The 25413-nt window shown below is 41.4% G+C and overlaps 2 protein-coding genes across 3 annotated transcripts; both read right to left on the bottom strand.

Annotated features, from left to right (window-relative positions):
• Nucleotides 1–515: 515 nt before the first annotated feature.
• On the bottom strand, nucleotides 516–2729 carry LOC100493855 (extended synaptotagmin-1). 2 transcript variants are annotated; one of them, XM_031900480.1, is made up of 7 exons: nucleotides 2685–2729; nucleotides 2500–2589; nucleotides 2303–2407; nucleotides 2048–2119; nucleotides 1822–1908; nucleotides 1556–1702; nucleotides 516–1347 (listed from the first exon to the last, which is right to left on the bottom strand). In XM_031900480.1, the coding sequence occupies exons 1-7, from the start codon at nucleotides 2697–2699 to the stop codon at nucleotides 1195–1197; spliced, it is 669 nt and encodes a 222-aa protein (XP_031756340.1). In that variant the 5' UTR covers nucleotides 2700–2729; the 3' UTR covers nucleotides 516–1194. The 2 variants fall into 2 exon arrangements, with proteins under 2 accessions (XP_031756340.1, XP_031756339.1); XM_031900479.1 differs by lacking the exon at nucleotides 2685–2729 and having other exon boundaries at nucleotides 2500–2669.
• An 11864-nt stretch (nucleotides 2730–14593) lies between these two features.
• Nucleotides 14594–21406, bottom strand: LOC100493446 (extended synaptotagmin-1). Its single transcript, XM_018093277.2, has 17 exons — nucleotides 21089–21406; nucleotides 20463–20504; nucleotides 20203–20337; nucleotides 19776–19849; nucleotides 19612–19684; nucleotides 19433–19522; nucleotides 19247–19302; nucleotides 18709–18829; nucleotides 18437–18592; nucleotides 18073–18161; nucleotides 17910–17958; nucleotides 17725–17814; nucleotides 17529–17633; nucleotides 17281–17352; nucleotides 17046–17132; nucleotides 16780–16926; nucleotides 14594–16571 (listed from the first exon to the last, which is right to left on the bottom strand). The coding sequence occupies exons 1-17, from the start codon at nucleotides 21314–21316 to the stop codon at nucleotides 16419–16421; spliced, it is 1767 nt and encodes a 588-aa protein (XP_017948766.2). The 5' UTR covers nucleotides 21317–21406; the 3' UTR covers nucleotides 14594–16418.
• Nucleotides 21407–25413: the final 4007 nt, after the last annotated feature.

The raw sequence follows: 25413 nt of genomic DNA on the forward strand, positions 1-25413 counted from the left end.
CAGACACAGGGAGCATATATAGTGTTGAACTGGCCATCTAGGGCACTGATAGAAAACCTGGTGGGACCTGGCCCTGTTGGCCCCCGGGCACACTGCCTGGCAGTGCAGTGGCGGAGTGCAAGGTGGCAGTGATAGCGGAAGTGGTATAGCAGGGATGTTTCAACTCCTAGCATCACCTTTAGACAGCCTAGACACATGAGTTATTGGCAGGCAGTTTAGGCATATTAGTACTATATAGTGAATAAAGTACCCTGTATTGTAAAATATAGGAATATTATAAGTCACCAAGGAGATTTATGACCATATAAAACCACAAGGCCAAAGGCCTCGTGCATCTATACAGGTCATGGAACTCCATTCTCCTTGGCACCCTGCTTGTGAGAAGAAGTGCCAGTTTTGCCATGAGGTCAAAGTAGAACCAGAAGGCAGAAATAGTAGTCAGCCACAGAGAAGGTTTGACAAGAAGGTTTGAACTATTCACGAAAAGTCAAACTGAAAAACAGGAAAGACAGAAGTAGCTTTAAAAGAAAGGGGCTCAGTGTCTCAGAGTAGTGACGTTTAGGCCCATGCATTTATTTATGTGCAGAGGCCTCAGGTAGCAGCAATGATATTGATGTTAACTTCTCCTCTTCTTCTTCTTCTTCCTCCTCTTCTTCTTCTTTCTCTTCTTCCTCATCCTCAAACTGTTTGAAGTCCAGTTTTGTTGCATGTTGCTTTTGCCTAATGGACATTTTCGATCTCCTCAACCCCAAAACGGCACATGGCTCAGAGCTTAAACTGGGTCCAAACACAATCTTCTCTAAGCGCATTAGATGGGGTGAGGAGATGGCCCATCTGGCACAGAAATGGCCCCTTAACATTAAAACATTTTTCTAAATCAATCCTTGGAAATTAAAACCTCCTCTTCCTCCTCCATTCTCCTCCTCTGACTGTGGGGAGTGCTGTTTTTTAATCTCCAGTTAATTTTCACATACATTAAATGGGTGCTCTTGTATTGGTGTTGGTATTAAATCCTCCTCTTCCTCCTCCTTCATCCTCCTCAGCACCCTGTGTTTGTTGGGCATTCTGGCTTGCTTGGCCTCCAGATGAGCTTACTGGGTGTCTTTTATGTTGCACTCCCCTTTCTAAATCTTTTTAGTCCAACATACTGTTCTTGTATGGAGGCCTTACAAATACCAGTGATGCCATGTAGTTCTATTTCTTCTTGGCAAATAGTTTCCTGACTTTGGCCCATGATTTCCGTTTGGAAATTTGAGCTTTGGTCTCTCCATGGAACAAAGGAACCCTGGTGATTTCCTCAGGGATTTGGTTCTCTTCCTTTACACTGTAAGGATGAGGGGCCAAAATCTGTGGAGAAAAAGAGAGCATTGGATCAACGTTAGGTACATCTTGTAGCAGATCAAAACATGTTGCCATGCCCTCATTGCTATTATTAGATCCTATTTAAAGTTGTATACAGAGTCCAGTATTGTGTAACTTACCACAGACTCTGTGTAGAACATAATAGTCAATTTCATTTATGAAAGTGTCTTTAAGCTTAGAGAACATCACTTACCCTCAACTGCAGTTTCACTCGAATGTCTCTATTCTCTTCTGTCGATTCCAGGGGCAGCCAGTCCTCTATGGTCATGTCTGCTGCATCCACAAGTTGTGATAGGGGCACAGCAACACATCCAAGAGGTTTCTGGCGTTCATCATGTAACTGTGAAAATACAAGTCATAAGTGGCCCAGAAAGCAAGGAGGCAAACCCACCCCCAACCAAATGTGGTATAAAGGCAGCCCCCCAAGATAGATCATAAGGAAAGCTCGTTTGTACTCACCATAAGCTTCAGTTCCTCAGTGAGTGGGTTCCTTAATAAGAACTGGAACCTCCTTTTCCACTCTACTTCTCCGTTCTTCACTTTGCTCTGAAAATACAAATTTACATGTATTTAGAATAGAAACTGGCATGGCCATTTAGTAAAACAGATACTTTTACATTGTATAGGGAAGTTTCAATCTACTATCAAAGTCCCCCCCATCCCTGATAGGTAATTTATTACTTACTCCAGTTTCCTGGACGGAGTCTTGAATGGCAACCTTCACCACAGCCAGTGGGTTCAGTTTGCCTTTCTGCACCTGTTAGACAAGAACAGATCTTAGTGAACAATTGTGTTTTAGGGGGCTTAATTAAACTATATTGGGTTGGGAGAAGTTTTACACCTAGTATATCCTAAATACTACAGATTATACAGATTAAATGGGGCCTCATAAAAAATGATAACAGGCAAGCCAATTGGAGACACATGACTTCTCACTTACCTGTACAACAGGTAGACCCCTTGCTTTCTCAATAAAGGTGTAGAGAACTGCTGAAGACATCTGCGTTCTTCTCTCTGTCTGAGTTTGCTCATTTTCTTTCAGCACCTAGAAAACCCACAAAAAAATTAGATCCACCAAAGTGCAAAACATTCTAACCTTTCTCTAAAGTAGCCAGTGAGAAGGAACATAGACTTTACCTCTTCCAACTTGGTAGGGTCTGAAAGAAGCTGGAGACGTTCCAGCTTGATATGGAGCTGCCCAGACTCTGCATTCTCCAACTGTATCCACTGCAAAGGGTTAAAAGAAATAAACATCATTTTAGATACCTCAGAAAGTCTTGTATTATTATCTATAATGCATCAACAGGCTTGGCTATACTCACCTTATCTAGGTACATTCTCTCTGGGACATCTGCAATTCTGACTTTGCAGCTAGATATCAAAGGAAAGGAAAAATAATTAGAAATGGTAGCTATAAATTCTAAAGTGTTTTACAACTAGATTTAGGGCCCAAAAATGGGAATCAGGGGACCTAGGTTAAAGATGTACTCACCTGCCCAAAGGCTGATCTTTGGCCAATTCCTTATCTTTATTAAAGAGATTGAACTCTACCTCCTGCCCTGGGAGGTCAGTATATAGTATCTATGGAGAAAAGAGGAAACAAGGTTACAATATCTGAGGCAATTAGAGACTGCACAAAAGGGGCAGGGAATGCAGTAAAAGGGGCAGTGATATAAAAGGGGCAGTTTTATTACACAGGGGCAGATACAGGAAATCGGGGGGAAAAGGTAAAATTGCTGTACACAGTATATTGCTGGTAAATGTGTAATACTGGCTGGGCCGGTAAAATACCAGCTGGGTGACAACCCTAGAGGCAATATCTAATGCATGTTCTGTATAGATAAATATCTAAGCAAATGGTACCTCAAACGTCTCATTCCACTGTGGATTAAGGTTCTTCTGTATCACCTTGGTTTGCACTGTTGTTCCTCCTCCGTGTATGACAACATACGGGTCCGAAGAACTTAGATCCTTGGCTCTAAGGTTTTTGGCTTCTATCACATGGATACGAAGCACAATCTAAAAAAACAAAGCAAAAAAACAATGTATAAAAGAAAAAGAAAGGATTTTCAACATGGACTTTCTACAGGGAAGCAGAAGGGGACACAGGCTATAAAATGAAAACTAGGCCTTACCCGTGGCTCTTTGAAGTGCAGCTCATTCAAATCGAATTTGGCTTTTATTCGTTGGCTGAAATGCTGCGGCGCAACCATGAACTTGGCAATTTTGTTCACAATCTTCTTATCCGACATTGTGCTTAAGGGGTGGGAAAAAAAAATGGAAATGTTATTCTAATGTACAAAAAAAGACATCTAGAAACATATAGGAAAGCCTAGGGCAGTGGTCCCCAACCAGTGGCTTGAGAGCAACATGTCCCTCACCAACCCCATGGATGTTACTCCCAGTGGCTACAAAGAAAATGTTGAATTTTGAATTCCTGGCTTAGAGTCAAGTTTTGGTTGCATAAAAACCAGAAGTACTATGAAACAAGGCCTCCTGTAGGCTGCCAGTCCATATAGGGGATACCAAATAACCAATACTCCCCAACTCTTTTTACATTTGAATGTGGCTGATGGGTAAAAAAGGTTGGGGACCCCTGGCCTAGGGTTTAGGGCACAGGATGAGTACATATAAGAAATTCAAGGGAAGGGAACTTACTGTAGTCCTGGGATATTCAGCAGGTGGGTAAGTCCAATCCACCGTAGGTCCAATACCTGCCATAAAAACACATTGTAGAATTAGAACAAATAAGAAAGGGATCATTACAAAATATCATCTCTTTTCTATTTCTATATGTCATCTACCTTTATCTGCCTTAACCAGCTCCATCTATTAATCACTTACCGGTCGATGAGGGAAGTAGAAAGTAATTGCACCGAATAAGGGCGCGTCCTCCATCAGCGGTGCCAAAATAATCCTTAAGGTTCCCTCCAGCTGCAAAAGAGAAAGATGTTTATATAAGATTTCTGCAAGGGAAATGGGAGGCGCACACAAGGGTATAAGATTGGTCGGCTCACTCACTTTTATAGATTTCACTCCGGCTATTGGGGTTTTCTCATTGAATCCTATATCGATCTTCACTTCTGTATCGTAACTATAAAAAAAGGAGCAAAAGATGATCATGTAGGGGAGGAACATTTCAGAGAGAGCAAAGGAAGTGAAAAAAGGGGCTAAAAATGTACCTGATTTCAAGATCCAGGATAATCTGTTTTCTTTCCGGATCGCCGTGGGCTCTTAAAGCAGTGACCTCTGGGGGCTGAGAGTAAACATTGGGGTGTTACAATGTGTTGGTTAAGCAATCACTATACAAGATGGTAGGGTTACTACTCGGCTGGGGTTTGACTGGTTAATCACCAACTAGGGGTGGGGAATTAACCAGCAAATTTGTAATACCTTATGAATCCCTCCCTTCCCTGACTGATTTATTACCCCTTATAAGGCCAGACCTGCCTATACTCCCTATATTTCCCCGCCACCTACACCTATTTCCCCACCCCATGTGATGCTCCTGCCTGCGCCCCGAACCCAAAAGTTGTTACATAAAAAATAGGTGTCAATCCTATAAGATGGGGTGAAAGATATTCTAAATACAGAGAGAGATCATTACCTTGTCGCCAAAATCGATATTTATAAATCGCAAAGAGGCCAGATATTTGCTAGAAGAGCGGATTTTCGGCTGAATCTTCTGCCTGAGCATCGTCTCCAAGTATTCAGTAAGATACGGCCAGATATTCTCGAAAATCTGCCAGGAGATAAAAAGAAAACAAGTTTATTAGGCCTGATGCCTGTAACGGGCAATTTAGACATATTCACATACCCAGAAACAACCAGAATAAAGTATAATATATATATATTTATATCCCTTACCGCATTCAGGGACTTGCTCCTCTCGAAGTGTTCCCCTGGGACCTACAAGTTGAGAGAGAAGGAGAAGCACATTAGAATTGTTTTTATTTTTTACTTTTCAAATAATAAAAAGTAGCAACAAAAATAATATTGTAGGCTTCAATATGACCAACTGAATTGTTGCCAATAGTACATAACTAGAGGTGAGCGCGCGTTTAAGCAGAAAGGAGAGGGGAGACTTACTCTTCCTGGAGCTTTTTTCTTCTCCTTGGGGATTTCCTCTGTCTTCTTCTCAGAGGGCCGGTGGCGGCGGCTTCTCCACAACATGTAGCATTTTAGTACCAGCAGGATTAGGATAACGTATCCTATTTTAAACTGCAGGCATCCTAAAAAGTAGCTCAGCACCAGGATCAAGACATACTTTTCTGCTAATAATCTGGAAATAAATTGTGACTTAAACAAAGTTTTAAGCATATTTAGTTTTAAAAGGAAAAAAGTAAAAGAAAAATTCAGATTGAGCTTTACAGCTACAGGAGACAGGAGAGAGCTCCTCCCTCCTTAGCTGTTACACTCGAAATGACTGGAAAGTCAGAGCATCAGCACTAAAGCTGCTCTGATGATGTCACAATGCTGGGTTGTGACATCACAAAGGGTAATTTGATCCTAGCAGATAACAGTAATTCTGATATCACGATGGGTTTGTGCAGCCCATTCCCACATGTGACTTGTTCCGCTATTCTCACTGCTAATTGTGCTGTTTGGCTGGGCGGAACTTTCCCGCGTTCTACCTGGGGAACAAGGGCCTTTGTGCTGCACTTGAATAAAAGCCGTTATTTTGGGAATGTCCTATTGGTTAAGGTTTCCTGGGAACAGACTGGGAGGCTGCTAACTGTAATCCTGTGATCCCTCCCTCCCTTAGCCCCATGGCTATATGTATTGGGCAAGCCCAAGCTCTTATTTACTAGCCCCCAGCGCTTTATTGTGTTGGGTTGAAAAACTGACATATTGTTCTTTCGTATTCTTAGCGCCCCTTCTCTTCCTACAGTTTCTGGGGTACAGCACCCAAACTCTCCACACTTCTTCGCCCTATAGCGGAGCAGGCTGCTTGTGCTTTACTATGAGATCCCGCCCCCCATATTTTTGTAGCGCCGCTCCGAACCCCCCAGTTTTTTCATTGACTTTGACAGGGAAAATGTTTCAAACTGCTGCCACTTACAGCTTTGAGGCTACCCCCTCCAAACATGAATAATATAATCATGGGGTCACCCCAAATGAAAGAGCGACATTTGTTGAAAGTCCCAAAGTGGGAGGAGCCAACAACAGCCAATTAAATTTCACTCCTTGACTTTAATGGGGAAATGTAAACTGCTGCCGATCTTACAGCTTTGAGGCTTCACTCGCCAAACTTGTAATGGGGGTCAGCCTGAATGAAAATATGATATTTGTTGGTGGAGCTATGAACTGCCATTCAGATTTTACCTATTGACTTTCAATGGGGAAATCCAACCTGCTGCCATTCTCACAGTATTAACCCCACGGTCCCCAAACTCTTCACAGTTGGTCACTATAGCAAAAAAGGGAAAGTTGTGCTCAACCACTAAATATTAAACCATTAGGCGGGGGTGCAATGAGGCTGTGACCACAAAATACATATAGACAACAACAAAAGCCCCCCATTATCAGTATATATGGGGCATTAAGCCATTCTGTGCATTAAGCTACCAGCAATGCCCTCCCCTTTACCAAACCAACACCCCCCTTTTACCTCTTTACTTACCATCCCCAATAAACACACAGACACCAATTCTTGGGATAAAAATGGCCGCAGAAAATTTATTAACAACAATCAAAGTTTTAATTTAAAACATAACATAAATAACAAATGTGAAACAACATCTCAACATAACACAAATGTTTGTATAACAAACAAACCAACTTTTAAATAACCAAACACTGTAACAATCCAATAACTGCGCAGCGCAACTGGCGCTGCCAGCTGCCCTTCTAGCCCGGAACCAACTACCCAACAAAACTCACCTCCTAATCCACTTTCTTACCCCTGAGGTTCCAAGCATGCCAGCCCCAATTAACTATAAAACTCCCCTCCTAACCCAACCATTACTTTCCCCCAACTTAATCACCCCGCCAACGACACTCTGCTACCTCCACCTCTATAGGGAGGGAGGGTGGGCGTTTTACTATGCTGACTAAAATGGATTGAGAAGCGGGAACAGTTACCAGCATTTTATACCCCTTACGAATTAACCAATCACCTGCAACTGGGAGTGGCTAAGTCTGTCCAACGCGTCTGTCATGCCCCTGCTTCCCTACGTTTTACTACGGGTCATTGGGCTACTAGGGGACTGCAGTTTTAGGTGTTAAAAAGTAAGAGGAGCCACCAATAGTCAATCAGATTTCACCCATTTAATTTTATTGGTTTATATTTAAACTGCTGCTTGTTCTTCGACTTCAGCTGATTCTTCAACTTTTTCTTCTTCTTAGCGCCCTAAATTTTCTAAACGCTTCTCCTCCTACAGTTTTAGGGGTACAACACCCAAACTCCCCACACTTCTTCGCCCTATAGCGGAGCAGGCTGCTTGTGCGTTTCTAAGAGATCCCGCCCCATGTTTTTGTGGCGCCGCTCTGAACACCCCAATTTTCCCATTGACATTGACAGGGAAGATTTTCAAATTACTGCCACTTACAGCTTTGTAGCTACACCCCCCAAACTGGAATAACATAATCATGGGGTCACCCCAAATGAAACAGTGACATTCGTTGGATGACCCAAAGTGGGAGGGGTAAATAACAGCCAATCAAATTTCACCCATTGACTTTTATGGGGAAATTAAAACTGCTGCCAATCTTACAGCTTTGAGGCCACACACCCCAAACTTGAATCACACAGTCATGGGCTCAGCCTGAATGAAAATATTATGATTGTTGGATGCCCAAAAGTGGCCAATCAGATTGTACCTGTTGACTTGGCGGAAACCCAACCTGCTGCCATTTTCACAGTAATAACCCCAGGGTCCCCAAACTTTTCACAGTTGGTCACTAAGGGACTGCAGTTTTAGTTTTGAAAAAGTGGGCTTCAACAGCCAATAAAACTCCTTTATGTCATTTTTTTGATTACATTTAAAAATGCTGCCTTTCTCACACTATTTATTTTATCTATTGACTTTCAATGGGGAAATCCAACCTGCTGCCATTCTCACAGTATTAACCCCAGGGACACTAGGGGACTGCATATTTAGGTTTTAAAAAGTGGGTGGAGCCACAAACAGCCAATCAAACTCCTTTATTGAATTTTTTTGGTTAAATTTAAAAATGCTGCCTTTCTCACACTATTTATGTCAGGGTTCCCAAACTTTGCCCAGTCAGTCACTGGCTGACTACGTTCAGGGTTAGAACAAGTGGGCAGCTCTACCAACAGCCAATCACATTTCACCTATTTACTTTCAATGGTGAAGTGTAAAATGCTGTCAGTCCCACAATTTTTATGCCTGAGTCCCCAAACTTTGCAAAGTTGGTCACTGGGGGCTGCAGTTCAAAAATAGGAAAAGTGGGTTGGGCCAATAACAGCCAATTAGATTTCATCCATTTAATTTTATTGGTTTAAATTTAAAATGCTGCCATTCTCATATTATTCAAGGTTTAAGGTTTTAGATCCAAGGTTAAAAAAATGTGGGCAGAGTCACAAACAGCTGATCAAAAAATTTTACACATTGATTTCAGTGGGAAAATATAAGCTGCTGCTATTTTTACACATTTAATGTCAGCACAGTCTTTTTTACTACTGGTATATCTTCAATGCTAGAAAAACTGGGTGGAGCCAACAAAAGCCAATCAGATTTCATTCAGCGACTTCACATGTTTTTCAAACCAATATGTTTGTTCTCAAACTTCCCTTTCTAGTTACCAGGGTCGGACTGGGGGGTGCAGGGCCCACCGGGGTTCCCGCCCCAGGGGCCCTGCAGGTGCCTCCACCGGCCGTGTCCCTTAACCCCCCCCCACAGGGGCCCCCCTAACCCCCCGCAGGGTCCCCCACTTGATGTCCTCCCTTGAGCTTGCGTAAATTTAAAGTGTCAGGGGAGGAACCGTTGGGCAGGGGGAGCGCCGGCAAGGGTCGGGTCTGGGCCGCCGGGGCCCACTAGTATTTTTCCCAGTCCGGCCCTGCAATTACTCATATTATAACAAATAACCAGATGATGTATTATTCTTGAATGGAGACAAAGGACATCCCTGACCAAAACTGAATTGTATAATCAGATAGAGGAAGTCAAAATAATGCAGTATCTATCCACATTGCATATCCATACAGTAAGTAAATACCATGAAGTATTGGCCAAGTAGTTGGGCAGTTACTGATAGGGGCATGGGGGGAACTTGCCCCTGCTGGACTTTGTACCTCATAATAAAAACTATTCCCTTGCTGTATATACATTTTGTATGTTGTTATCTATATGAAAACATTTATTTAAGTTTAAACAAGGTTTATGTATTCAAGGTTAGCACCCCTTTAAAAAGATGGTTTGTCCCAGAGCCATTCAGTATCAGCAGAAAAGGCCTGTTGCCTACTGTACTGCTCAGAGCAGCAGTCTGGTCTAAGCTCCACCCCTTCCTGCCCCTGAGCTGTGTGGGGGAGGGTCTGGGCCACGGTGGCTGCTGCCTCAAGGGCCCACTTTCCCCACCCCCTGCACAAACTCCACCCCATCACATTCTCCCTGTGGTAACAGACTGTATAAAGCAGACATAACTGAACACATCTCCCTGTTAGAGAGACAATAAACCATTTATTCAATTAATGGCTTGGCACCGGCAGCTGTAATGTTGGCCAACATTGCATATCCATACAGTGAGTTAATACTATGTATTGGCCAAGTAGTTGGGCAGTTACTGATAGGGGCATGGGGGGAACTTGCCCCTGCTGGACTTTGTACCTCATAATAAAAGCTATTCCCTTACCATATATACATGTTTTATGTTGTTATCTATATGAAAACATTTCTTTAAATTTCATTTCAAATTCAAGTTTAAACAAGGTTTACGTTTTGAAGGTTAACACCCCTTTAAAAAGATGGTTTGTCCCAGAGCCATTCAGTATCAGCAGAAAAGGCCTGTTGCCTACTGTACTGCTCAGAGCAGCAGTCTGGTCTAAGCTCCACCCCTTCCCTCTGTAAGAAACTTCCTGCCCCTGAGCTGTGTGGGGGAGGGTAAAATGAGAGGGGGGAATGGGCTCCCAGTGAAGCAGCTTCTTTCCCAGGGCAGATGAGTGTGAGTGTGTCAGTGTGTGAGTGTGAGTGCTCTACCACACACTGAGTTTGTAAGGGCAACTGTGTGTAAAAGTTCTGACATGTGTGTGTGCAGTGTGGGACTGGGTATGACTGGGCCACGGGGGCTGCTGCCTCAAGGGCCCACTTTCCCCACCCCCTGCACAAACTCCACCCCATCACATTCTCCCTGTGGTAACAGACTGTATAAAGCAGACATAACTGAACACATCTCCCTGTTAGAGAGACAATAAACTATTTATTAAATTAATGGCTTGGCACCGGCAGCTGTAATGTTATGTAAAGGGCTAAACTGATTTAAAGAAATGGATTCCAGTTCTGACTCTGCCTGTCAAATTACTGTCTACATTACTGTACAGACTCAGCGAGAGGAAAGGGGGCTTTTTTACACCCAGTTCTTCTAATATAGTGAATAAAGCACTCCCTATTGTATAATATAGAGATATTATAGGTCACAAAGTCATGGAACTCTCATTCTCAACGTTCTTCCTCATATTTTACAACAGGGAATACTTTATTTATTATAATATAAAAGTTTCAGTCAGTCATGTGACAGAAATTACATCACTAATCTCTGATTATATCCGATTCCGACATCACAAAGCTACGGATATAATTTCCAGTTTGGTCCCATAGGGAAATTACCAAACTGTATATTATATAGTGAGTAATGTACCTCTGTATTGTAAAATATAGGTATATGGGATATTATAAGTCATTGAGAAGTTCCATGACCATACTGGGCATGAGACTCTGTGGTGTCTTCTAATATTCTTATATTTTACAACAGGGGGTACATTATTTATTATAATAGACAAGCGTCAGTGCGTCAAATGATAGAAATTAAATCACTAAGCTCTGAATATAACTCAAGACTTCACTAAGTACCGTTTATAATGGTATAATATAATATAGAGATATTATAAGTCACTGAGGAGTTCCATGACCATATTATTACTTCTAATACCCTTATATTTTACAACAGGGGGTACATTTTTTTTATGATATTACACAAGTTTTAGTAAGTCATGTAACAGATATGACATCACTAAGCACTGATTATAACTGATAACATCACTAAACACCATTTATAATGGTATAATTTACAGGATATTCATGACTTTCGTGTATAATATTCATATAGTACTGATATGTTAAAACTGCCTGTTTTTGGGGTGAGAGGGAAACTGGAATACTTGGAAGAAACCAATACAGACACAGGGAGCATATATAGTGTTGAACTGGCCATCTAGGGCACTGAGAGAAAACCTGGTGGGACCTGGCCCTGTTGGCCCCCGGGCACACTGCCTGGCAGTGCAGTGGCGGAGCGCAAGGTGGCAGTGATAGCGGAAGTGGTATAGCAGGGATGTTTCGGCTCCTAGCATCACCTTGAGACAGCCTAGACACATGAGTTATTGGCAGGCAGTTTAGGCATATTAGTACCATATAGTGAATAAAGTACCCTGTATTGTAAAATATAGGAATATTATAAGTCACCAAGGAGTTTTATGACCATATAAAACCACAAGGCCAAAGGCCTCGTGCATCTATACAGGTCATGGGACTCCATTCTCCTTGGCACCCTGCTTGTGAGGGTCAGGTCTGGGCCGCCAGGGCCCACTAGTATTTTTCCCAGTCCGGCCCTGCTAGTTACTCATATTATAACAAATAACCAGAAGATGTATTATTCTTGAATAGAGACAAAGGACATCCCCAACCAAAGCTGAATTGTATAATCCGATAGAGGAAATCAAAATAATGCAGTGTCTATCCACATTGCATATCCATACAGTAAGTAAACACTATGAAGTATTGGCCAAGTAGTTGGGCAGTTACTGATAGGGGCATGGGGGGAACTTGCCCCTGCTGGACTTTGTACCTCATAATAAAAGCTATTCCCTTGCTGTATATACATTTTGTATGTTGTTATCTATATGAAAACATTTATTTAAGTTTAAACAAGGTTTATGTATTCAAGGTTAGCACCCCTTTAAAAAGATGGTTTGTCCCAGAGCCATTTAGTATCAGCAGAAAAGGCCTGTTGCCTACTGTACTGCTCAGAGCAGCAGTCTGGTCTAAGCTCCACCCCTTCCCTCTGTAAGAAACTTCCTGCCCCTGAGCTGTGTGGGGGAGGGTAAAATGAGAGGGGGGAATGGGCTCCCAGTGAAGCAGCTTCTTTCCCAGGGCAGATGAGTGTGAGTGTGTCAGTGTGTGAGTGTGAGTGCTGTACCACACACTGAGTTTGTAAGGTCAACTGTGTGTAAAAGTTCTGACGTGTGTGTGTGCAGTGTGGGACTGGGTATGTCTGGGCCATGGGGGCTACTGCCTCAAGGGCCCACTTTCCCCACCCCCTGCACAAACTCCACCCCATCACATTCTCCCTGTGGTAACAGACTGTATAAAGCAGACATAACTGAACACATCTCCCTGTTAGAGAGACAATAAACCATTTATTAAATTAATGGCTTGGCACCGGCAGCTGTAATGTTATGTAAAGGGCTAAACTGATTAAAAGAAATGGATTCCAGTTCTGACTCTGCCTGTCAAATTACTGTCTACATTACTGTACAGACTCAGCGAGAGGAAAGGGGGCTTTTTTTACACCCAGTTCTTCTAATATAGTGAATAAAGCACTCCCTATTGTATAATATAGAGATATTATAGGTCACAAAGTCATGGAACTCTCATTCTTTCTTCCTCATATTTTACAACAGGGGGTACTTTATTTATTATAATATAAAAGTTTCAGTCAGTCATGTGACAGAAATTACATCACTAATCTCTAATAATTTCATGTTTGGTCCCATAGGGAAATTACCAAACTGTATATTATATAGTGAGTAATGTACCTCTGTATTGTAAAATATAGGGATATGGGATATTATAAGTCATTGAGGAGTTCCATGACCATACTGGGCATGAGACTCTGTGGTGTCTTCTGATATCCTTATATTTTACAACAGGGGGTACATTATTTATTATAATACACAAGCATCAGTGTGTCAAATGATAGAAATTAAATCACTAAGCTCTGAATATGGATTCCAGTTCTGACTCTGCCTGTCAAATTACTGTCTACATTACTGTACAGACTCAGCGAGAGGAAAGGGGGCTTTTTTTACACCCAGTTCTTCTAATATAGTGAATAAAGCACTCCCTATTGTATAATATAGAGATATTATAGGTCACAAAGTCATGGAACTCTCATTCTCAACTTTCTTCCTCATATTTTACAACAGGGAATACTTTATTTAATATAATATAAAAGTTTCAGTCAGTCATGTGACAGAAATTACATCACTAATCTCTGATTATATCCGATTCCGACATCACAAAGCTACGGATATAATTTCCAGTTTGGTCCCATAGGGAAATTACCAAACTGTATATTATATAGTGAATAATGTACCTCTGTATTGTAAAATATAGGGATATATGATATAATGCAGTATCTATCCACATTGCATATCCATACAGTAAGTAAATATTATGAAGTATTGGCCAAGTAGTTGGGCAGTCACTGATAGGGGCATGGGGGGAACTTGCCCCTGCTGGACTTTGTACCTCATAATAAAAGCTATTCCCTTGCCATATATACATCTATTATGCTGTTATCTACATGAAAACACTTCTTTAAATGTAATTTCAAATTCAAGTTTTCAAGGTTTATGTATTCAAGGTTAGCACCCCTTTAAAAAAGATGGTTTGTCCCAGAGCCATTCAGTATCAGCAGAAAAGGCCTGTTGCCTACTGTACTGCTCAGAGCAGCAGTCTGGTCTAAGCTCCACCCCTTCCCTCTGTAAGAAACTTCCTGCCCCTGAGCTGTGTGGGGGAGGGTAAAATGAGAGGGGGGAATGGGCTCCCAGTGAAGCAGCTTCTTTCCCAGGGCAGATGAGTGTGAGTGTGTCAGTGTGTGAGTGTGAGTGCTGTACCACACACTGAGTTTGTAAGGGCAACTGTGTGTAAAAGTTCTGACATGTGTGTGTGCAGTGTGGGACTGGGTATGTCTGGGCCACGGGGGCTGCTGCCTCAAGGGCCCACTTTCCCCACCCCCTGCACAAACTCCACCCCATCACATTCTCCCTGTGGTAACAGACTGTATAAAGCAGACATAACTGAACACATCTCCCTGTTAGAGAGACAATAAACCATTTATTAAATTAATGGCTTGGCACCGGCAGCTGTAATGTTATGTAAAGGGCTAAACTGATTAAAAGAAATGGATTCCAGTTCTGACTATGCCTGTCAAATTACTGTCTACATTACTGTACAGACTCAGCATATCCTTATATTTTACAACAGGGGGTACATTATTTATTATAATACACAAGCATCAGTGTGTCAAATGATACAAATTAAATCACTAAGCTCTGAATATAACATATGACGTCACTAAGTACCGTTTATAATGGTATAATATAGTGCTATTATAAGTCACTGAGGAGTTCCACGACCATATTATTACTTCTAATACCCTTATATTTTACAGCAGTGGGTACATTTTTTATGATATTACACACGTTTTAGTAAGTCATGTAACAGATATGACATCACCAAGCACTGATTATAACTGATAACATCACTAAACACCATTTATAATGGTATAATTTACAGGATATTCATGACTTTTGTGTATAATATTCATATAGTACTGATATGTTAAAACTGTTTTTGGGGTGAGAGGGAAACTGGAATACTTGGAAGAAACCAATACAGACACAGGGAGCATATATAGTGTTGAACTGGCCATCTAGGGCACTGATAGAAAACCTGGTGGGACCTGGCCCTGTTGGCCCCCGGGCACACTGCCTGGCAGTGCAGTGGCGGAGTGCAAGGTGGCAGTGATAGCGGAAGTGGTATAGCAGGGATGTTTCAACTCCTAGCATCACCTTTAGACAGCCTAGACACATGAGTTATTGGCAGGCAGTTTAGGCATATTAGTACTATATAGTGAATAAAGTACCCTGTATTGTAAAATATAGGAATATTATAAGTCACCAAGGAGATTTATGACCATATAAAACCACAAGGCCAAAAGTCTTGTGCATCTATACAGGTCATGGGACTCCATTCTCCTTGGCACCCTGCTTGTGAGAAGAAGTGCCAGTTTTGCCATGAGGTCAAAGTAGAACCAGAAGGCAGAAATAGTAGTCAGCCACAGAGAAGGTTTGACAAGAAGGTTTGAAGTATTCACGAAAAGTCAAACTGAAAAACAGGAAAGACAGAAGTAGCTTTTTTTAAGAAATGGGCTCAGTGTCTCAGAGTAGTGACGTTTAGGCCCATGCATTTATTTATGTGCAGAGACCTCAGGTAGCAGCAATGATATTGATGTTAACTTCTCCTCCTCTTCTTCTTCTTCTTCTTCCTCCTCTTCTTCTTCTTTATCTTCTTCCTCATCCTCAAACTGTTTGAAGTCCAGTTCTGTTGCATGTTGCTTTGCTTAATGGACATTTTCGATCTCCTCAACCCCAAAACGGCACATGGCTCAGAGCTTAAACTGGGTCCAAACACAATCTTCTCTAAGCGCATTAGATGGGGTGAGGAGATGGCCCATCTGGCACAGAAATGGCCCCTTAACATTAAAACATTTTTCTAAATCATTCCTTGAATGAATGAAAACCTCCTCTTCCTCCTCCATTCTCCTCCTCTGACTGTGGGGAGTGCTGTTTTTTAATCTCCAGTTAATTTTTACATACATTAAATGGGTGCTGTTGTATTGGTGTTGGTATTAAATCCACCTCTTCCTCCTCCTTCATCCTCCTCAGCACCCTGTGTTTGTTGGGCATTCTGGCTTGCTTGGCCTCCAGATGAGCATACTGGCTTTTTTTTATGTTGCACTCCCCTTTCTAAATCTTTTTAGTCCAACATACTGTTCTTGTATGGAGGCCTTACAAATACCAGTGATGCCACGTTGTTCTATTTCTTCTTGGCAAATAGTTTTCTGACTTTGGTCCATGATTTCCGTTTGGAAATTTGAGCTTTGGTCTCTCCATGGAACAAAGGAACCCTGGTGATTTCCTCAGGGATTTGTTCCTCTTCCTTAACACTGTAAGGATGAGGTGCCAAAATCTGTGGAGAAAAAGAGAGCATTGGATCAACGTTAGGTGGATCTTGTAGCAGATCAAAACATGTTGCCATGCTCTCATTGCTATTATTAGATCCTATTTAAAGTTGTATACAGAGTCCAGTATTGTGTAACTTACCACAGACTCTGTGTAGAACATAATAGTCAATTTAATTTATGATAGTGTCTTTAAGCTTAGAGAACATCACTTACCCTCAATTGCAGTTTCACTCGTATGTCTCTATTCTCTTCTGTCGATTCCAGGGGCAGCCAGTCCTCTATGGTCATGTCTGCTGCATCCACAAGTTGTGATAGGGGCACAGCAACACATCCAAGAGGTTTCTGGCGTTCATCATGTAACTGTGAAAATAGAAGTCATAAGCGGCCCAGAAAGCAAGGAGGCAAACCCACCCCCAACCATATGTGGTATAAAGGCAGCCCCCCAAGATAGATCATAAGGAAATCTCGTTTGTACTCACCATAAGCTTCAGTTCCTCAGTGAGTGGGTTCCTTAATAGGAACTGGAACCTCCTTTTCCACTCTACTTCTCCGTTCTTCACTTTGCTCTGAAAATACAAATTTACATGTATTTAGAATAGAAACTGGCATGGCCATTTAGTAAAACAGATACTTTTACATTGTATAGGGAAGTTTCAATCTACTTTCCAAGTCCCCCCCCATCCCTGATAGGTAATGAAGCAATTTATTACTTACTCCAGTTTCCTGGACGGAGTCTTGAACGGCAACCTGCACCACAGCGAGTGGGTTCAGTTTGCCTTTCTGCACCTGTTAGACAAAAACAGATCTTAGTGAACAATTGTGTTTTTAACCGGGCTTAATTAAACTATATTGGGTTGGGAGAAGTTTTACACCTAGTATATCCTAAATACTACAGATTAAATGGGGCCTCATAAAAAATGATAACAGGCAAGCCAATTGGAGACACATGACTTCTCACATACCTGTACAACAGGTAGACCCCTTGCTTTCTCAATAAAGGTGTAGAGAACTGCTGAAGACATCTGCGTTCTTCTCTCTGTCTGAGTTTGCTCATTTTCTTTCAGCACCTAGAAAACCCACAAAAAATTAGATCCACCAAAGTGAAAAACATTCTAACCTTTCTCTAAAGTAGCCAGTGAGAAAGAACATAGACTTTACCTCTTCCAACTTGGTAGGGTCTGAAAGAAGCTGGAGACGTTCCAGCTTGATATGGAGCTGCCCAGACTCTGCATTCTCCAACTGTATCCACTGCAAAGGGTTAAAAGAAATAAACATCATTTTAGATACCTCAGAAAGTCTTGTATTATTATCTATAATGCATCAACAGGCCTGGTTATACTCACCTTATCTAGGTACATTCTCTCTGGGACATCTGCAATTCTGATTTTGCAGCTAGATATCAAAGGAAAGGAAAAATAATTAGAAATGGTAGCTATAAATTCTAAAGTGTTTTACAACTAGGCCCAAAAATGGGAATCAGGGGACCTAGGTTAAAGATGTACTCACCTGCCCAAAGGCTGATCTTTGGCCAATTCCTTATCTTTATTAAAGAGATTGAACTCTACCTCCTGCCCTGGGAGGTCAGTATACAGTATCTATGGATAAAAGAGGAAACAAGGTTACAATATCTGAGGCAATTAGAGACTGCACAAAAGGGGCAGTGATATAAAAGGGGCAGTTTTATTACACAGGGGCAGATACAGGATGAATAGTGCAGGAAATCGGGGGGAAATGGTAAAATTGCTGTACACAGTATATTGCTGGTAAATGTGTAATACTGGCTGGGCTGGTAGAATACCAGCTGGGTGACAACCCTAGAGGCAATATCTAATGTATGTTCTGTATAGCTAAATATCTAAGCAAATGGTACCTCAAACGTCTCATTCCACTGTGGATTAAGGTCCTTCTGTATCACCTTGGTTTGCACTGTTGTTCCTCCTCCGTGTATGACAACATACGGGTCCGAAGAACTTAGATCCTTGGCTCTAAGGTTTTTGGCTTCTATCACATGGATACGAAGCACAATCTAAAAAAACAAAGCAAAAAAACAATGTATAAAAGAAAAAGAAAGGATTTCCAACATGGACTTTCTACAGGGAAGCAGAAGGGGACACAGGCTATAAAATGAAAACTAGGCCTTACCCTTGGCTCTTTGAAGTGCAGCTCATTCAAATCGAATTTGGCTTTTATTCGTTGGCTGAAATGCTGCGGCGCAACCATGAACTTGGCAATTTTGTTCACAATCTTCTTATCCGACATTGTGCTTAAGGGGAGGGAGAAAAAAATGGAAATGTTATTCTAATGTACAAAAAAAGACATCTAGAAACATATAGGAAAGCCTAGGGCAGTGGTCCCCAACCAGTGGCTTGAGAGCAACATGTTCCTCACCAACCCCATGGATGTTACTCCCAGTGGCCTCACAGAAAGTGCTTCATTTTGAATTCCTGGCTTAAGTTTTGGCTACATAAAAAAACAGATGTACTATGAAACATATAGGGGATACCAAATAACCAATAATATCCCTTATTTGGCCCCCAGATATATTTTGTGTGCTTGTGTTACTCGCCAACTCTTTTTACATTTGAATGTGGCTGATGGGTAAAAAAGGTTGGGGACCCCTGGCCTAGGGTTTAGGGCACAGGATGAGTACATATAAGAAAGTCAAGGGGAGGGAACTTACTGAAGTCCTGGGATATTCAGCAGGTGGGTAAGTCCAATCCACCGTAGGTCCAATACCTGCCATAAAAACACATTGTAGAATTAGAACAAATAAGAAAGGGATTATTACAAAATATCATCTCTTTTCTACTTCTATATGTCATCTGCCTTTATCTGCCTTAACCCGCTCCATCTATTAATCACTTACCGGTCGCTGAGGGAAATAGAAAGTAATTGCACCGAATAAGGGCGCGTCCTCCATCAGCGGTGCCAAAATAATCCGCAAGGTTCCCTCCAGCTGAAAAAGAGAAAGCAATGTTTATATAAGATTTCTGCAAGGGAAATGGGAGGCGCACACAAGGGTATAAGATTGGTCGGCTCACTCACTTTTATAGATTTCACTCCGGCTATTGGGGTTTTCTCATTGAATCCTATATCGATCTTCACTTCTGTATCGTAACTATAAAAAAAGGAGCAAAAGATGATCGTGTAAGGGAGGAACATTTCTGAGAGAGCAGTGAAAGGAAGTGAAAAAGGGGCTAAAAATGTACCTGATTTCAAGATCCAGGATAATCTGTTTTCTTTCCGGATCGCCGTGGGCTCTTAAAGCAGTGACCTCTGGGGGCTGAGAGTAAACATTGGGGTGTTACAATGTGTTGGTTAAGCAATCACTATACAAGATGGTAGGGTTACTACCTAGCCGGTGTTTTATTGGTTAATCACCAGCAAATTTTTAATACCCTACGAATCCCTCCCTTCCCAGACCCTCCTGATTTATTACCCCTTATAAGGCCAGACCTGCCTATACTCCGTCCATCCCCCACCCACTCTGCCCATATCCCCTACACCCATTTCCCCACCCCATGTGACGCCCCTGCCTGCGCCCCGAACCCAAAAGTTGTTACATAAAAACATATAAAATAGGTGTCAATCCTACAAGATGGGCTGGAAGATATTCATACAGAGAGAGATCATTACCTTGTCGCCAAAATCGATATTTATAAATCGCAAAGAGGCCAGATATTTGCTAGAAGAGCGGATTTTCGGCTGAATCTTCTGCCTGAGCATCGTCTCCAAGTATTCAGTAAGATACGGCCAGATATTCTCGAAAATCTGCCAGGAGATAAAAAGAAAACAAGTTTATTAGGCCTGATGCCTGTAACGGGCAATTTAAACACATTCACATACCCAGAAATAACCAGAATAAAGTATAATATATATATATTTATATCCCTTACCGCATTCAGGGACTTGCTCCTCTCGAAGTGTTCCCCTGGGACCTACAGGTTGAGAGAGAAGCAGAAGCACATTAGAGTTCACATTCCATTATGGCTCCTATAAGGTCACATTTGAGCTCCATATAAACCAAACCCTACTGCTTCTTATTTCAGATGGGTAAGTAATAGTAGTAGGAACTTTTAGTTTATATATATATATATATATATATATATATATAATAGGATGTCCTATTGTTAGCAACTTTGCAATTGGCCTTGATTTTTAAACTGGGGGGTCACTGACCCAGGCAGCCAAAAAACCTTTATTTTGGGCATAATATTGGGCTTTTTAAATGACCACTGTTTATTGGTTTATATCATCTACTTTCTTGTCTCATTAAAGGAGTAGTTAATGATTAAATTAGCTTTTAGAATGCATTTCAGTGACTATTTGATTGCTAGGGGTTAATTTAACCTAACGATTCGGCAGTGGTTTAATAAAAGAGATTTGGAGATGAACAGATAAATAATAAAAAGTAGCAACAACAATACAATTATAGGCTTCAATATGACCAACTGAATTGTTGCCAATAGTACATAACTAGAGGTGAGCGCGCGTTTAAGCAGAAAGGAGAGGGGAGACTTACTCTTCCAGGAGCTTTTTTCTTCTCCTTGGGGATTTCCTCTGTCTTCTTCTCAGTGGGGCGGCGGCGGCTTCTCCACAACATGTAGCATTTTAGTACCAGCAGGATTAGGATAACGTATCCTATTTTAAACTGCAGGCATCCTAAAAAGTAGCTCAGCACCAGGATCAAGACATACTTTTCTGCTAATAATCTGGAAATAAATTGTGATCTCAACACAAATTTAAACATATTTAGTTAAAAAGTGAAAAAAGTAAAAGAAAAAGTAAGATTGAGCTTTACAGCTATAGGAGACAGGAGAGAGCTCCTCCCTCCTTAGCTGTTGCACTCGAAATGACTGGAAAGTCAGAGCATCAGCACTAAAGCTGCTCTGATGATGTCACAATGCTGGGTTGTGACATCACAAAGGGTAATTTGATCCTAGCAGATAACAAACAGTAATGGTGACATCATTTGTGCAGCCCATTCCTACATGTGACTGGTTCCGTTATTCTCACTGCGCTGAGATTTGGAATATGTTCAACAAAATTCTGTGATACCCATATGTATTGGGCAAGTCTAAGCTCCCATTTACTAAACCCACCCAGTGCTTTGTTACTCATATTATAACAAATAACCAGAAGATTTATTAGTCTTAAATGGAGACAAAGGACATGCCCGATCGAAGCTGAACTGTATAATCAGATAGAGAGTAAACATACTCTATATATAAACTGCATACATGGGCAGTCACTGAACTTTGTACCTCATAATAAAAAATATTCCCTTTCCATATACACATGTTATGTTGTTATCTATATCTCCTAAATCTCCTACCAATCCTTGGCCTCACTTCTCATATTTAATATTATTGTATCCCCAAGCTTGCTCTTTATTACCCTAACTAATTTAACTTTATTAACCTTAGACCCTATACTGTTGGCATTTTGTTATCCCCCTTGCCATCCAGTACTACAGGTATGGGACCCATTATCCAGAATGCTCGGGACCTGGGGTTTTCCGGATAAGGGGTCTTTCCTTAATTCAGATCTCCTGCCTTAAGTCTACTAAAAAAAATATTTAAACAGTAATTAAACCCAAAAGGATTGTTTTGTCTCCAATAAGGGGTAATTATATCTTAGTTGGGATCAAGTACAGGTAGTGTTTTATTATTACAGAGAAAAGGGAATCATTTAACCATGAAATAAACCCAATAGGGCTGTTCTGCCCCCAATAAGGGGTAATTATATCTTAGTTGGGATCAAGTACAGGTACTGTTTTATTATTACAGAGAAAAGGGAATCATTTAACCATTAAATAAACCCAATAGGGCTGTTCTGCCCCCAATAAGGGGTAATTATATCTTAGTTGGGATCAAGTACAGGTACTGTTTTATTATTACAGAGAAAAGGGAATCATTTAACCATTAAATAAACCCAATAGGGCTGTTCTGCCCCCAATAAGGGGTAATTATATCTTAGTTGGGATCAAGTACAGGTACTGTTTTATTATTACAGAGAAAAGGGAATCATTTAACCATTAAATAAACCCAATAGGGCTGTTCTGCCCCCAATAAGGGGTAATTATATCTTAGTTGGGATCAAGTACAGGTACTGTTTTATTATTACAGAGAAAAGGGAATCATTTAACCATTAAATAAACCCAATAGGGCTGTTCTGCCCCCAATAAGGGGTAATTATATCTTAGTTGGGATCAAGTACAGCTACTGTTTTATTATTACAGAGAAAAGGGAATCATTTAACCATTAAATAAACCCAATAGGGCTGTTCTGCCCCCAATAAGGGGTAATTATATCTTAGTTGGGATCAAGTACAGGTACTGTTTTATTATTACAGAGAAAAGGGAATCATTTAACCATTAAATAAACCCAATAGGGCTGTTCTGCCCCCAATAAGGGGTAATTATATCTTAGTTGGGATCAAGTACAGGTACTGTTTTATTATTACAGAGAAAAGGGAATCATTTAACCATGAAATAAACCCAATAGGACTGTTCTGCCCCAATAAGGGGTAATTATATCTTAGTTGGGATCAAGTACAGGTACTGTTTTATTATTACAGAGAAAAGGGAATCATTTAACCATTAAATAAACCCAATAGGGTTGTTCTGCCCCAATAAGGGGTAATTATATCTTAGTTGGGATCAAGTACAGGTACTGTTTTATTATTACAGAGAAAAGGAAAACATTTTTAAAAATGTGATTTGCTTAAAATGGAGTCTATGGGAGATGGCCTTTTCGTAATTTAGAACTTTCTGGATAACAGGTTTCCGGATAAGGGGTCCAATACCTGTATTAAATTCTAAGCCCCTTTCATAGAAACAAATAGTCAGCTACATTGGGAAACCCCCAATCACAAAACAGTTCTGTTATTCTATTGTTTTATTTCTTTTTTTTTATTTTGTTTGGTTTGGCTTCATTCGGATATGTAGGTACCTTGTATATGACCAAAGTAAAGGAGAAATGAAGCATTGAACTATATAAATTTATATAATATCTTGGCAGGGTTGAGCTTGATGGACTTTGGTCTTTTTTCAACCCAGTTTTACTATGTTAATATGATACTAATTTGTGTATTTTACACACTGAACTTAATGTACCAGCTCGGGGTTTATTCAGGCTTTCTATGACCTGTACAGGAGCTCCCCGTCTTGCAGGGTCTGACTGGGTCACCGGGATACTAGGAAAAAACCCGGTGGACCCCGGCGTCCCAGACCCGATCCCTCTTACCGCTCCCCTGGCCGCCGGTGTCCTCCCCTGATACATTTCACTTAAGTGCGTTCAGGGGTGGATGTCGAGCGAGGGAACACGGCCGACGGGGGCATCTTGGGGGGTACAGGGCCCCTGGGGCAGAAGCCTCGGTGGGCCCTGCACCCCCCCAGTCCGACCCTGCTGTAATTTTGTTGGAACAGCTTCTGAGAGTCAGTGGCACTGCACATGCTCAGTGTGCTCTGGGCTCAGCTTAGGGGGTCATCAGAAATCAACATACAGGTATACGCTCAGAGGATACTTGGGTGTAAGATTTGCACTTGATCCCAACCCCGCCCCGGTGTCACATACCCGCCCCTTACCCTGGCCCGTAAAAACATTGACGAAAGGTGACAACCCTATATATGATAAAAATATATTAAGCACACAGCTTTGCATCTCTGTGTATTTACTATCTTATTAGGAGATGCTGGTAAATATGTAATGCTGGCAACGGCACCTCGGTGGCAGTTTTCCAGACTAGACCTGTTACATACTGGCCTTGTGGGCAACCCTAAAGGCCGGTAAAATACCTGCAATTGGCAGTTATAAATAGAACCCACTGTACTGCTTAATCTGGCAGCAGTTTCCTGCAATGTAGGTGACATTATATGACGGGGATATGGCAACTCCCACATGCAAATACTCGGGAAAAGAATATTCTGTCTCAGGAAAATAAATGGGAGCTAATCCCTGCTTTAAAACTCAATATAAGTTATAAGAAGTGATGAATTGATTTGGTGGCGTTCGGCGCACACCCGCGCCTCACTGATAAGTGTATGAAATCCTCCCTGCGCTCTGGGCTAAGCTCACAAACAAAGAGCACAAGAGAAAAGCGCTCGGGTTGCAGTGTTCTTGCCTGTGTTAAACAGCGAGCGGCTGCTGAAAGCCGGCCCAGATTGCCTTTTGTCTGGCACTGGCAAATCCAAACACAGCTGCCGCTGCACGGCCTGGAATACTATTTTAAATGCATCCATTCTACAGGGGCTTGCTCCCTTTTCATATATAGATCTTTAATCCCTTGTATGCCTTCTTGTTCTTTCCCTTTTTTATCAGGCGCAGCGCACAGTATTTTATATAATTACTGCTTAGGGATATTCCTGCCTTGTCTGACAGAAAGTGGGATGGAACCCCCTTCTGATCAAAAGAACAGAATTTTTATGAAATTGGAGCTTAACCGTTATCTCGCCAATATACTCCTTGGCGGCAAACTGGCACCCAAAGTCGCAAACAGTACGGGGCATATTTTTATAGTTTATGTATGTGAGTGTATAGATTGGTAGGTGTGGGTTAGGTGTGCTGGGTTTACTTGGATGGGTTGAACTTGATGGACACTGGTCTTTTTTCAACCCTATGTAACTATGTATACTAACAACTGAAGTTTTTTGTTGTTGCATGTAAAGACTTATTTTTCCCTGTCCTTTATTTGCATTTATTTCACTCATCATGCCGTTTGATGCCCTGTGTTATTTGATGTTCTGATAGACTGCGCCATTTTGGTAGTCACTGGGCCAATTGCTGCTGGGAGTCACTGTGCCATTTGATGCTGGGAGTCACTGTGCCATTTGATGCTGGGAGTCAC

Source organism: Xenopus tropicalis, chromosome 4, assembly GCF_000004195.4.
Source record: "Xenopus tropicalis strain Nigerian chromosome 4, UCB_Xtro_10.0, whole genome shotgun sequence".
In the NCBI taxonomy this organism is placed as follows: domain Eukaryota; kingdom Metazoa; phylum Chordata; class Amphibia; order Anura; family Pipidae; genus Xenopus; species Xenopus tropicalis.